Raw genomic sequence first — 13,392 nt, forward strand, 5'->3', positions numbered from 1 at the left:
ATAATACACAGTGTGAGTACTCTGGGATGTGTAGATGATACATTATTTCATATAATAAACTATGTGTAGAATAGATTATACATTGTAACATATAATATACAGTGGGATGTGTAGATGATACATTATTACATATAATACAGTGCATAGAATAGATGGTATATTATTACATATAATACACAGTGTGTAGATGATACATTGTTACATATAATATACACAGTGTGACGTGTAGATGATGGGGATACATTGTTGCGGAGTTCTCCAGTCACGGCTCTCGGCTCCCTCTAGCGGACAGTGGCGGTCACTGCTTTGGTGTCGGTCGGTCAGTCCCGGTGTTCTGGCAGAGAGGGTCCGGTATTTCTATGGATATAGAGATGTACGGTAATCAGCACGGAGGGTCCCGGAGGTTGCAGAGAATGATGACAGCCCGGAGGGGGGAGGGGGAGGGGGGGATGATGCAACGAGAGGAATGAGACTCTGGCGGAGGGATGGAGGGGGCGGGCTCTCCGTATTGCACAAGGCAGTGGTAGGCGGAGCCCGGCAGTGGCAGTGGGCGGGGTCAGGCGGTGGTTGTGCTCGGTCCCCGGGCTCCGCACACACAGATGCAGGCAGGATCCTGTACACTCAGCATCTCCGCCGTGTGATCGGGGCACCGGGGACACGTGGATGCCGCTCCGGGACTGCTAAGCCCCCCTCTTCCTCCCTTCACATCAACCATGTTTACCAACGTGCAGAGCCGGCCGGGGGCCCCCCGCAGGGCTCATCACCCCAAGAGGCTGCTGGAGACCGACGAGCCCCCCGCCAAGTGCGCCCGGCTCAGCGAAGTGCTCCCCGATGGCGGCCTCCTGCCTTCCCCGGGATCCCCCCACCCGCCGGCTCTGCACAGCGCCGACCCCCAGCACACCGGACCTACCTGTATAGGGAGCTACCTACTGCTACCCACCGGGGACCGGGACAACGTGGCCAGAGCCCTCCACCTGCACACCGGACAGGAGCTACAGTGCAAGGTGAGCCCCACCGGACCTGTCCCGCCTGGAGGAGGGCTTTTTGGGGGGGACCCCAGGACTATGGAACTCCAAAGCAAGGGGGCACCTAGGAGACTCAAGGGTGACCCCCTCCCCCCCCCAGACTAGTGTCTGCTGGGCTAGAGGGGCCTCAGGAGTGGAAGGACCCCAGTCTGCAGGGTCTTCATAGATCTGACCCCAGACTGGTATCTGAAGGGTCTATGGGAACACCAGGATTTGAAGGACCCTTGTCTGTAGGGTCTTCATAGATATGGGAACACCAGGATTTGAAGGACCCCTGTCTATAGTCTGCTGGGTATTCATAGATATGACCCCAGGGTCTATGGAAACACCAGGATTGGCATGACCCTAGTCTTTAGGGTCTTCATAGCTATGTTAACACCAAGATTGGAAGGACCCCAGTCTATAATCTGCAGGGTTTTCATAGGCAGGACCCCAGCTTGATATCTGGAGGGTCTACGGGGACACCAGGATTGAAAGGACCCTTGTTTAGTCTCCTGGGTATTTATAGCTATGACCCTGGGAAACACCAGGATTGGCATGACCCTAGATTTTGGGGTCTTCATAGATCTGGGAGCACCAGGATTGGAAGGACCCTTTGTGTGTATATAGTCTACAGGATCTTCGTAGATGTGGGAACATCAGGATTGGCATGACCCATGTCTATAGTCTGTAGGGTCTTCACAGACATGACCCCACCATCTGCAGGGTCTGTGGGAACATAGGGGGTTGGCATGTCCCTAGTCTGCAGGATCTTTATAGACATTACTACAGTCTTTCACCTGCAGGCTCTATGGGAACACCAGGGTTGGCATGACCCTAGTCTATAGTCTGCTGGATCTCCATAGATATGGGAATGTACATAAACACACAGCCTTTCACCTGCAGGGTCTATGTGGACACCAGGATTGGCATGACCCTAGTCTTTTGTCTGCGGGGTCTTAGGCTGAGCTCATGTCTTCCCATCTGCAGGATTCCTATTCTATAATCTTGGGAAGATGTGATCCCAGCTGCAAGGTCTTGGGGGAACTCCATGATTGCCAAGACCTTAATCCATAGTGTGCTGGGTCTTGGAAAGGCATGACTCCAGTTACCTGCAGGGTCGATGGGTGCCCCAGAATTGGCAAGACTCTAGTCTGCAGGGTTTTCCATAGATGTGATCCCAGCCTATTATCTGCAGGTTCTAGGAGAATCCTGGTATTGGGAAGATAATAGTCTGAAGGGTTTTGGGAAGGCATGACTCAAGTATATTATCTGCAGGGTCTTGGGGAGTCCCCAGGGGGTAGTCTCAGCACCAGCCTTTTGTCTGCAGAGTCTTGGGTAGTTCTAGTGTAGGCATGACTCCAGCCATTTGTCTGCTGGTTCTTTGGAAACCAGGTTAATGACCCCCAACCTTTTGCCTGCAGAATCTTGGGAGGGGACCCCAGAGTAGAGATGACCCCCCCCCCCCCCCCCCCCCCCCGTTTGAGGGTTCGGCAGAACCCCAGGGTAGAGATGACCTTATCTTGCTGTTTGTAGACTTTAGGGACCCTAAACCTAGCGTGATCCCATGTAGTTTGCAGGCTTGGTTAACCCTGGTGTTCCCTCTGCCCTATATAAGGGAATCCTGTTTCCAGGGATGACATCATGTTTGTAGTCTTTACATGTTCTGTGAGCATATTTCATCTTTTGCCCTGATTTGTGGTCTTGTTGCTTCCAGGAGCTCTGGTCAGCAGTCTGTTGTCAGTGTTGTAGAGTGTGTGCTGTCTATGTAGCCTTCAATAACCTCCGTCTTTTGTCTGCAATGCCTGAGTGTTACGAGTGACCTCCGTGTGCTCTCTTGGGGGGACCCCTAGGCAGGGATAGCTGCAGACAAGACAGATTTCCTTAGCCCTGTATGTACTGGTGGGCTGTAAGTCTGGGCTGAAATCAGTCTGTCTACGGTGGAGATATCTATGTAAGGAAGACATCAATCTATTGTCTGCACCTTCCAGAAGGACCCTAAAGTTTCCCTCCATAGTACTGCAGCACATTGCTGTCATTGTTCTGGGGACACCTAGGCAAGGCTTACTACCCTTTTGTTTGCTTTGTTTCTTTGGGAGACCAAGGACACCCCCCCCCCCTGCTTTTGTCTGCAGGCCCGGAAGCAGAGTGTGGGGGGGGGGTGGGGGGTGACAGAGACCCCTTTCTGTGTTGTACAGCAGAAGGCACCAGGAGAAAGCGGCATTGTCTGTAGCGTTTCTTGAGTTTTCACTGATGGGGTCAGACTCGCTTATTGTTATTGTGTGTTTAAAGCCTGTTCTATTGTGTTACGTTTAGTCTGATGCTTCATGGTCTCCAGGGCCCCCACTCGGCTTCCTGTCTTGCCCTAAGGGCCCCTCTGTATTATATTGCATGTGGTTTCTCAGGAGACCTAGCTTCCCGCATGATCCCCCAGAGCTCCCTGTTTGAACACTTCCAGCTAAGTGATTGCTTCCCTAAGGGCATCGGCTCCATTCAAGAATGATGGCAAACTATTCTTAAATTGGCACCAGTCACCCCCTTCCTAGTACAGGCTGAGGGACTAAAAGTCCTATGAAGTCCTTGGCACGCTTTGCCAAGATCCAGTTTTTCAATGTGATTGCGTTTGTACTAGAAAGACTTGCATGACGTTACAGCAGACGGAGCTGTTACCTTGTATGCCCCACAGCTTAGAGAAGACGTAGCCTATTTACGCGTTGAATGAAACCTGGTGGACAGATTGAACACTAAACTTGATAAATGAAGAGGTCTATTGGCCAAGATTAGAAGGGTTTTGGGGCTTATTTGATTAGCCATCATCAGATAGGCATCGTTCAGTAACCTAGCACAAGCAGATGATGTTTTTCGAAGGCTGGTTTTTAAAGGTCCGATTGCCTTTGCAAATCAAGAATGTTAATGGAATGGGGTTAATTTACTAAAAGTGGAAGGTGCAAAATCTGGTGCAGCTCTGCATAGAAACCAATCCGCTTCCAGGCTTTTTTTTTTTTTTTTTTTTTTCTGCCAAAGCTTGAACAAGTGGAAGTTAGAAGCTGGCTACCATGTACAGCTGCATCAGTTTGCATTCTCTGGTTTTAGTAAATCAGCGTCGTTCCCCCACTTTGCAGACCAAGTGAACAAAGTTAGATGATGCAGTTACCCTTGGCAGCAAATCAGAAATTATTTCCTACTATTATAAGCCGATTAAATCTAAAGCCAGGTGGACATCTAAGGGGCTGTCTGCAATGTGTTTATTCCCTTAGCTGAACATATAGTTAGATTGAACCTGCTACGCAGCCACGAGATGTGAACATATTGCAATGCCATGTCAGTGAGTCGGGTAATAATTGCGTTGACAGTTCATCGGTTTCTGTAATTTAATTTCCATCCTCCCTTTCCTTTTACATCAGAACTGACATGATCACATTCTTTAACAAATGTCTAATTTTGCTGATTGTTAATTGGACTAGACAAGTTACGTCAATGCTGAGCTCTCCCTTGTAACCTTAATACGGCTTTGTGTATTTGCTGCTGCCCTCTGCTGCTGCTAGTGAGTGATGGGAAAAAAATTCAGGCATAAAAAGCCGCAGAAACGAGAGCTTGCGACGCCTGAATAGGGCGATTGTAAAAATAGGACACAATTCTGCTAGGTCTTGTGTAGTGCAGTTGTTTTTTTTTTTTTTTTCTTTTGCACATAATCTCTTAGCATATGGTTTGCATGTCCTAGTTTAGCCTAGCACTGACCTATTTGGCTTGTCCATCTCTATCTGTGGTGGGAATACAAGGGCCCCCAACACGCTGGGAGTTGTAGTACCCCCACATTTGACGTGTTACAATTTGTGCACTTATTTAATTTAGATTGACCAACCGCTGTGAAGTGCAATGGTTTACCTAAGCAACCCATGTCACATTGGTCCTTATGCTACATATGGGTTTCTCAACCAGTCCATGGAACCCTAGGGTTCCTCCAGAGGTTGTTGGGGGTTCCTTGAGTAATGAGCAAGTCCTGCCTCACAGATAATTTCCCACTGACACCATTAATCCTTTTTAGCTATCCGTAAGGGGAATTCTTCTCAATGACCACAAGTGTAAGGAGCATTCCTCCCACTGACCATCACACTAATGTATCATGAGTTGTCAATAGTGATTTATATCAGGGGTTCCCTGAGACTGGGAAGCTATTACAAGGGTTCCTCTGTTTGAAAAGGTTGAGAAAGAGAATATTGTCAGAATGTAACAGTTTGTTAGCTCACAAAGGGTTTGGCATTCTAATCAAATTTTTATTCTTGCATCATTTTGCAGGTTTTCCCCTTGAAGGACTATCAGTATAAGATCCAGCCTTACATCCACCTCCCCTGGCATCGAAACGTTACCGGGACCGTGGAAGTCATCCAAGGGGAGAGCAAGGCCTATGTGTTTTTCGAAAAGGAGTACGGTGACATGCACTCTTACGTGCGCAGCTGCAAGAGGCTGAGCGAAGAGCAGGCCGCCAAACTCTTCAAGCAAATCATCAGCTCGGTGTCCCACTGTCATCAGTCTAATATTGTTCTGGGTGATCTGAAGCTGAGGAAGTTCGTGTTTTCTGACAAAGAAAGGTGAGGAAGCAATCTTGAGTTCGAAACAAAGACTAAATGCATGATGGATCCCATTTTGTTTTGTTTTTTCAGTTTACTATAAACAAGACTAATAGAATGGGGAAGAGAATTCCAGATCACAAAGGCTGCATGAGATCAATCTTGTAGCTATGGGTGAGGAGGACATGAATAGGCCAGGGGAGGAACTGAGAGAGCGCTTTGGCTCAGTCATGGAGAATGCCGGCAAGGGCCCTTCATTCTCTGGGAACTAGTGACATTACTTAGTCATGGGTTGGCCATTTCCATTGCTTCGTTGTCTAAATTCATAGACCTGTCTATATCTGCTTACAAAACGACCCCTTTATAAGGTGATATACATGTCCTCAGCACATGTTGAGGTATAAACAGTCCTACAGTTGTGCGAGGTGGTGTTACGAGGCGGTGTTCTGAGCTTCAATATCAAGTAAACGGTTAATGTTTACTTGACGCTTCTGACCTCAGAGCTGTCACACACAGCCACATCTGGGCCCAGATTCAACCCCCACCCCATAGTCTTGCCTCCCAAATATTGATATTTCCATTAGCTTGTGTGTGTTTTGTGTGTTTACAGTCGCAATGCTCGCAGCAGATAGGACCAGAGCAGACTGGGCCCCCTGCCCAGTCCATACAATACAAACTGAAGCCAAGCAGCTGAGGTTGTTGACGGAAAAATGTATAATGGCACCAATACTGAAATATGAAAGTTGTGTACACATGACATTGTAGTGGGGTGATTGGTGATGTACGTAGTTGACCTCTGTTCCAGCTGATCTTGACACAAAAGAGAACTTGAGGAACTTGGAAAATGGAAATTAGCCTGGACTTTAATGGGTTGGTCCACCAAAAAAGCTATTTTTGTTGTAGACCAGCGACTAGAGGAAACCCTTGAAACAAACTTTCTGGTCTAAAGGATCTCCTGCTCCAAATGACTGATACATTAGTGTGATGGTCAGTGGGAGAAATGCTCTTTATACTTGTGAACATTGGGAAGAATTATCAACATCTAAAAAGACCTATAGTGTCAGTGAAATGTATTTAAGAGGTAGAAATTGCTCAATGAACCCTTAAAAACCTCTGGAGGAACCTTGGTTGAGCAACTCTGTAGACACTGGAAAGTTAGGCCACCCGATGGAGAATTGTGTTAAGTTCTTGGGTCTGCTCATTATGATGGGTTCCCATTCTCCATGCTTTACTTTTAATTATATTCTATTAGAGTATGTGAGAGGAGCAGCTGATCTTCCAGATGGATAGGAAAAGAGCCTGGAACTATGGCTTTGAGATCTCTTCTTTTGAAGTATGCAAGACCTATAAGAAGCCATGGGCTTCTCTTGCATCTATAATGTGGATTGCCCCTTGAATAAAAGTCAGTTCTTTTGTTAGCTCTAGGGGTGCGTGATTTGTTGCCAAATTTTGTATTGGTTTGTCTTTGGACACTCTAAGGCAGTGATGGTGAACCTTGGCACCCCAGATGTTTTGGAACTACATTTCCCATGATGCTCAACTACACTGCAGAGTGCATGAGGATCATGGGAAATGTAGTTCCAAAACATCTGGAGTGCCAAGGTTTGCCATCACTGCTCTAACGTTATCCCTAATATTGCTTCTTTGGAAAACAGCTGATGCAGTAATAGAGTATTGTACTGTGTTGGCTATCCATTAATGCATAAAGTTTGAAGTAATTTTTCCTTTTACTAGCTTACTTATTAAAGTTACAAGCTTTTGGAAAGCCTTAGTTCTCTTTGTCAGGCTTTATACATTTCTGTATAAAGCCTGAGAAAGGGATCTGAGGCATCCTTAAAAACGTGTTCAATAATTTAACGTTGGCCAATAAAAGGATATCCTTTAAATGTCAACCTTTCTGCATAGAATGTAGTGATGGCCATTAACTTGGTAGCTTTCCAGCCCAGCGGACGTCCTGTCTGTTGACCCCATAGAAGAATGTTGGCAGCTGTCACTTTGCCGTCTACACTTGCTTGCAGTGGCAGCTAACTTTACAGCAGTGGGTTGTATAGGGAGGTTTGTAGAAATGTCAGATATGTCCCTTTCTGCACAGGTGTCAAGACTTTTATATATATGTATGTATGTATGTGTATATTGCTAGTAGTTGCACATAATACAACTTTGGTAGTCTTTCCGTTTTTTTTTAATTTTTTTTTAATTTTATTTTTTTTTAAGGTTTAGCAGTAGTATGGTCATTAATCTTCCTTTGGTGCAGGAATATATTTCTGGCAAGGCAATCTCATTGCCAAAGTTCATAAGGAATATGGGATGCATACTGAGATGCTCTTCTGTGATGCACCTACAATTGAAAAACTGCTTTGGGATGACCCCAGTCTTTAAAGGCTCATGCACACGGGCAGGTTGGCTTGTATAGCTTATTAAAACGGATGGCAATGCATATAGACTCAAAAGGGCTGAAATATGCTTTGGCTGTACACTGTTCTGAATGGTACTCACATATAAGATGGAATGCATACAGGGAACTATGGTTAGAGCGTGGACTTTCTGCCTTCGGTACATACCTCCTTTGTATGCATATGGCCCTGCACACAGGTACCAATTTTAATGGTGTACAACTGCATATTTCAGCCAGTCATTGATTTATTTATTTATTTTTTTGATGGGCTGCTGACAGTGGGGTTTATGCTGCTCCAGTGGTCCAAACCGCTGGTGTACATAAGGCCTTAAGGGTGCTTTGGGCTAAGCATTAATGTGTGCTTGGCAGAATCCCCGAAATCTCCTGCGTTTTACTCCAATCATTCAGTCCTGGCAGATGCCCACCCAACATACTGAGGACAAAACTGATAGAGTAGCTCATAGTGCTTCAAACTGGCCCTCAGCCATTTTAATGTATGTGGGTCATTTGTAGACATTATAATCAATGATATATGGTAGAAGGTATTACATTCTTGGCCGAAAAACCCCTGCTAGCTCTGAAATAAATTCTGATCGCGCTGTTCCATCTGGGATATTTACAAACGTCACGTCACTGGAATGTTCACTGATGGAAGGGAACGAGGAGCCAAGAGCGATAGAGGAGGGGGGTAGGCGGTACGAGGCTGTGGTCGCGGCCGGGAGTTCAGATCTTGGTTTTGGACTCCGTGCCAAATGGATATTTAAATGCCACTTTTTATAGGCAAGCAAAGTGCAGTGTCCTGGTGGGCCCTTTAAGGCAGGTACATGCAGCAGGAGAGGACCGGATTAGGGAGAATGCAAAGAATTTTAAATCTAGAATTGCACAAAAGTGTTAATGCAACAATATTCTGACCTCTATGGGGGCTTAAATTTTTTAGGAAAGGTTGTACTTCAGTGTCTTCCCAACACATGATGTACATTCAGTATTTTTTATTTGCATAATGGAAAGCGTAAAATTTACATTTTTGGGAAATCTTGCGTTTCAGGCAGCTGTGTGAGAGAGCATCCGTCCTGTGCGTCAGGAGTTGATCAGCAGGGGGTTAAGCAATATGTGGCAGGCACAGGTGCGACGTTTTTACTGTGACACCAGCCGGTTGCTGCCAGACGGTAGAGTGGCTCGAGTCACTTTTTCCGTCCTCTGTACCACAGCTACTTTGCATTACAAGAGTTCATGTTGAGGACAGAAAAGGGAATGCGTTCTACCCCTCGCGGGCTGAGAGTGAAAAAAAATAATAATCTTGCTCTGTTTAGGCCTTCAATCTCTTCTTGCTTTTAACAAAAATGATATTTTTATTCGCTGGGATAATGTTCAGTTTAGGCCTGCTGGCTGTTGACGTTGAGGTGGTTTATTTCAGGAAAGCACATACTAAGGCTTTTTATTTTTTATTTTATTTTCTTTAATTATGTTGTTAGAATCTCAATATTAACCTGTGTTTTATTTTTTTTTTCGGTTCTCAGGACTCAACTGAGGTTGGAAAGCTTAGAAGACGCTCACATTATGAAAGGGAAGGACGATGCTTTGTCAGACAAACACGGGTGCCCGGCTTACGTCAGCCCAGAGATCCTGAACACCACAGGGACTTATTCTGGGAGATCGGCTGACGTCTGGAGCTTGGGTGTCATGCTTTTCACCCTCCTGGTCGGACGTTATCCTTTTCACGATTCTGACCCCAGCTCCCTTTTCTCCAAAATCCGCCGTGGACAATTTTGCATCCCTGACCATGTCTCCCCCAAAGCTAGGTGCCTTATCCGAAGCCTACTGAGACGGGAGCCCTCCGAGAGACTCACAGCAGAGGAAATTTTATTACATCCCTGGTTTGAAGCTGCCTCTCACCCCGGCTTAGCTGATCAGGAACCAAGCAACACTGACCAGCTTGTACCTGATGTCCCACAGACTTGTGATGACCTTGATTCCTTCTTCTGCTAGCTCCTTCCAACCTACAGACTATAGTCTTTATAATGACCAGATCTGGGACTTGCAGAAGGCCTGTGAGCCCTGGCAGCTGTGGTGTGGACAATCTCGTATGTGATAGCAACATACCATATTGGGTTTGCCAACAATTATTTTATTGCAAAAGCTTTTGCCTTGGTGGTCTAGAATCATCTAGGATCACTCTTTGGTCCATTTTAGGTGTGTTCTGTAAGACAGTGCAAAGGGCGGTTGGTTGTTCTGGGCTACTGCACCTTGCCCAATCAGAACTCATTTATGATCTTACTAGAGTATACTGAAATATGATTGGTTGCAGAGGGGTTCATGGAATTTGACATCCCTTGCACTGCCTTCTTGAATAACCCAAACATGTTTGGTTCAGAGGGAATGTAATGTGTTTTTGAAGGAATCTACAGCTCGCAAAATCATTTTATCCTTTTTCTAATTCTGGGCATTCAGTTTAAACTGCATAGATGATTTTTAGTCCTTTGCTCTTGTATCTTAATTCTTCTAGGATTTATTGGGGGAGGCATGGGATCAATCAGTAACTATTGAAACAAAGTCAGCAAAGGGCTCCTGTGGAGAAATATTTGTGCCCCAGAACCCTTAGACCCCTGTACTCGGGGGTTCACAGCTGATGTATCTTCCACTGGCTCCCAGAATACCAGGACCATTCACACCTGAGCGATTTGAAGCAATTCAAGGCTCAAGATTCCTATTATGTTCAGTGATGCCTGTTCCCACCTGATCATCGCATCTCTTGAAAAAGTACAATGAGCCAGTTTTGGCCTCTATGGACTTTGGTGGAAGTGCCAGAAAAATACACAATTTCTAGTTTCTCCTCCTAAGGATGAGCTTTCTGTTTAACTGAGAAAATGTGTTTAAGCTTAAAAACACGCATATAAACACTGTTAAACTCAACTCTCCTGAAACCGATTTATGATAGAGTATGAATGGGGTCAAACTGCACCACTGGTAGCCGATAAGCAAGCATTCATGACTTCACCCCCAATAAAACCATTATTTATTTATTTTTTTTTCATTTTAATTACACCATTGGCTGGCTAAATGTTTGCTAGCTGTAGTATCTTCATCGTGCCATTTGTTATACCCAAACCCAACAGGGCCTTCAAGTTAACAGTTGGACCGATGGCCTTTCTTGTTAATATAGCATTAAAGGGGTTAAGCGAGAAGAGTGGGAAGGTCCATTTAACCTCTACAGCACAAAAAAAACTTCTACAGCACTTGAAGAAAGAGTCGCACTTGTATTTTTCTGTATTACCTTGACCATTTTTAGGTCACCTTAAATGGGACCTAAAGGGAGAGTGTTGCATTTCCTGCGCTGCATTGAGACATTTGTCCCTTTTCACTGAAATATAGGTGGACTGCAATGTCCCACACCACACTCTGGAGAGACCAATTACTCCTACCCAAGATAATTCCATCTTTGTCAGGTCTTCTAAGGGCTGGACCTCGGCAAGCCTTCACTCTAGTGAAAAGCACATATACCTCATGGATTTTTTATATTTTATTTTGTTTTTGGCCCACAGAGCCTTGCATTTCATACATTTTCAGTAGTAAGTTTTGTATTTTGTATTGACCTTTTACGAAAGCCAAAACTTTTTTTATTTTTGGATAAAGTGCAAAGGGGTTAAAGCCCCTGTCAGTCCCATTGGGGAGATTTCCCTTCACTTCCTGTCCTATAACCTCAAAAGGAAGTGAGGGAATCTTTTCCAAAGTGAGTGAAGTTCCTGCGTGTTACCTGAACTTATGTCCCCAGTCAACGGGGACCCAGACATCAGTGAAAACATGACAGATTTTCTAATCCCTCTCCACTCTATCCAAGCCTAAACAAAGTTTTTTGCCTTTAGTTGTAATTTAAGTATGCAGAATACTGACGCGTTGCACACCCTAGTTCCAATCAGAAGTGTGTGGGGTTTTATTTTTTTCCGTGACAGGAGTGAAAGCTGATCTCTGATTGGATCATGGGTTAACAGCGGTTTAAGCTCTGCCACATTACTTAAACAAGTCCATTATAAGCTGGTGCTTCGCATCCCCGCTGCCGTGACACTGTGTGTGAATACAGACAACTACGCATGCCAGGCACTGTTGGCAGTGAAGCTTTTTTTTTTTTTTTTTTTTTTTTTTTATTTCAATCTTGAAAACTGAAGATAAAAAAAAAAAAAATTAAAAATCCCAATTTAATTAGCAATTGTAATGTGAATAACTGTTGGCAAAAGCACCTGTCAAGGGGGAAAATCGTGAGAAGACATAGAGGCGCCAGAGCCTTCATTGCACTAACTGACTCGCGGTTGTTAAACTTGTATCTGTGATACGTTTTGTACATAGACTGTAAATACCGACAGTAAGCGTTTGCTGAAAACAGATTCGGGGAAAAACACTATGTTGTGTAAATATGTGGAAGAAAAAGTCAATTGTTAAATTTGTACAGTATATTGTAATAAATATTTTTCTTTTTTATATATATATCCGTGTGTCAACTTTGTTGAAGGGTTTTTTGGGGGGGTGTTGTCAGGGAAACTTGTGCTGAGAGAAGTAGGGGGGCTGGTGTCCCCTTCTGAAAATTCTAGTTGCCAGACTGATCTAATGAGTCGAATAATTTTTGCAGACCAAAAGTTCAATCTCCAATGGCTGCATGCTTATTGGGTTAATGAGCATCCGTGCGCTAAGTGATCAGTCCTCCCTTCTGCTTTGAGCAGAGAGCCTTGACTCCCAGTCAGCGGCCCCTTCAGCGCTCACTGGAGCGAGGGGTCAGAGAGGCTGAGCCAGCTGCGGGTTCAAGTTTCTCGTGGATTCTGACTGTAAAGTCGGCCTCGATCCTGCGCCTAGTCCGTATGAATGAGGTTAGCTGATGGCCGACTTTAGCCTGCTGGTGGCTTAAAACAGGTCACAGGAGTGCAGAACGTACTCCCTGTTATCCAAAGGAGTAGGGCCAAAATGGCTTCTCATTTTTTAATAGAAGATTTTCATAAATGAAAAAGTGACAAGTATATTGTTATAACAATACCATGCCAACTATACACAAAACTGACTGAAAATACAATTTCTAACACAATAAGCAAACAAAATTTATAAAGCCATATAGTGAAGCCGTTTAGATTCCCCAGCAAAACGCATCCAAAAAATGTATACCCTATAAATGGCAAAATAGTTTTTAAAGGGACAGCGCTGCTTAAGAAAAATGTAATGTGTAGGTGCAAAATGTACTCAATAATTTTGTGTAGTTTGTATGTACAGAAGTTGTGCCGAAAACCGGGGAAGAGATGCAAAGTTTTTAGATATGTCCCATGATCTCCACCATGAATGTGTACTTCTTAAATATTCACCAAAAGTGCTCTCCACTACTATGTAACTTGCCAGAACCCAATGCTGGTAAAATTATAAACCAGCAACAACCGCACACCAGTGTAGAAGT

The 13,392-nt window shown here is 44.8% G+C and overlaps 1 protein-coding gene across 1 annotated transcript; it reads left to right on the forward strand.

Annotated features, from left to right (window-relative positions):
* Window positions 1–585: 585 nt before the first annotated feature.
* TRIB1 (tribbles pseudokinase 1) lies at window positions 586–12,437 on the forward strand. Its single transcript, XM_077493327.1, has 3 exons — window positions 586–1,004; window positions 5,301–5,593; window positions 9,485–12,437. The coding sequence occupies exons 1-3, from the start codon at window positions 714–716 to the stop codon at window positions 9,951–9,953; spliced, it is 1,053 nt and encodes a 350-aa protein (XP_077349453.1). The 5' UTR covers window positions 586–713; the 3' UTR covers window positions 9,954–12,437.
* The last annotated feature ends 955 nt before the right edge of the window (window positions 12,438–13,392 follow it).

This window comes from Lithobates pipiens, unplaced genomic scaffold (genome assembly GCF_037356315.1).
Source record: "Lithobates pipiens isolate NorthernLeopardFrog02 unplaced genomic scaffold, aLitPip1_a1.2 Scaffold_19, whole genome shotgun sequence".
Taxonomy (NCBI): domain Eukaryota; kingdom Metazoa; phylum Chordata; class Amphibia; order Anura; family Ranidae; genus Lithobates; species Lithobates pipiens.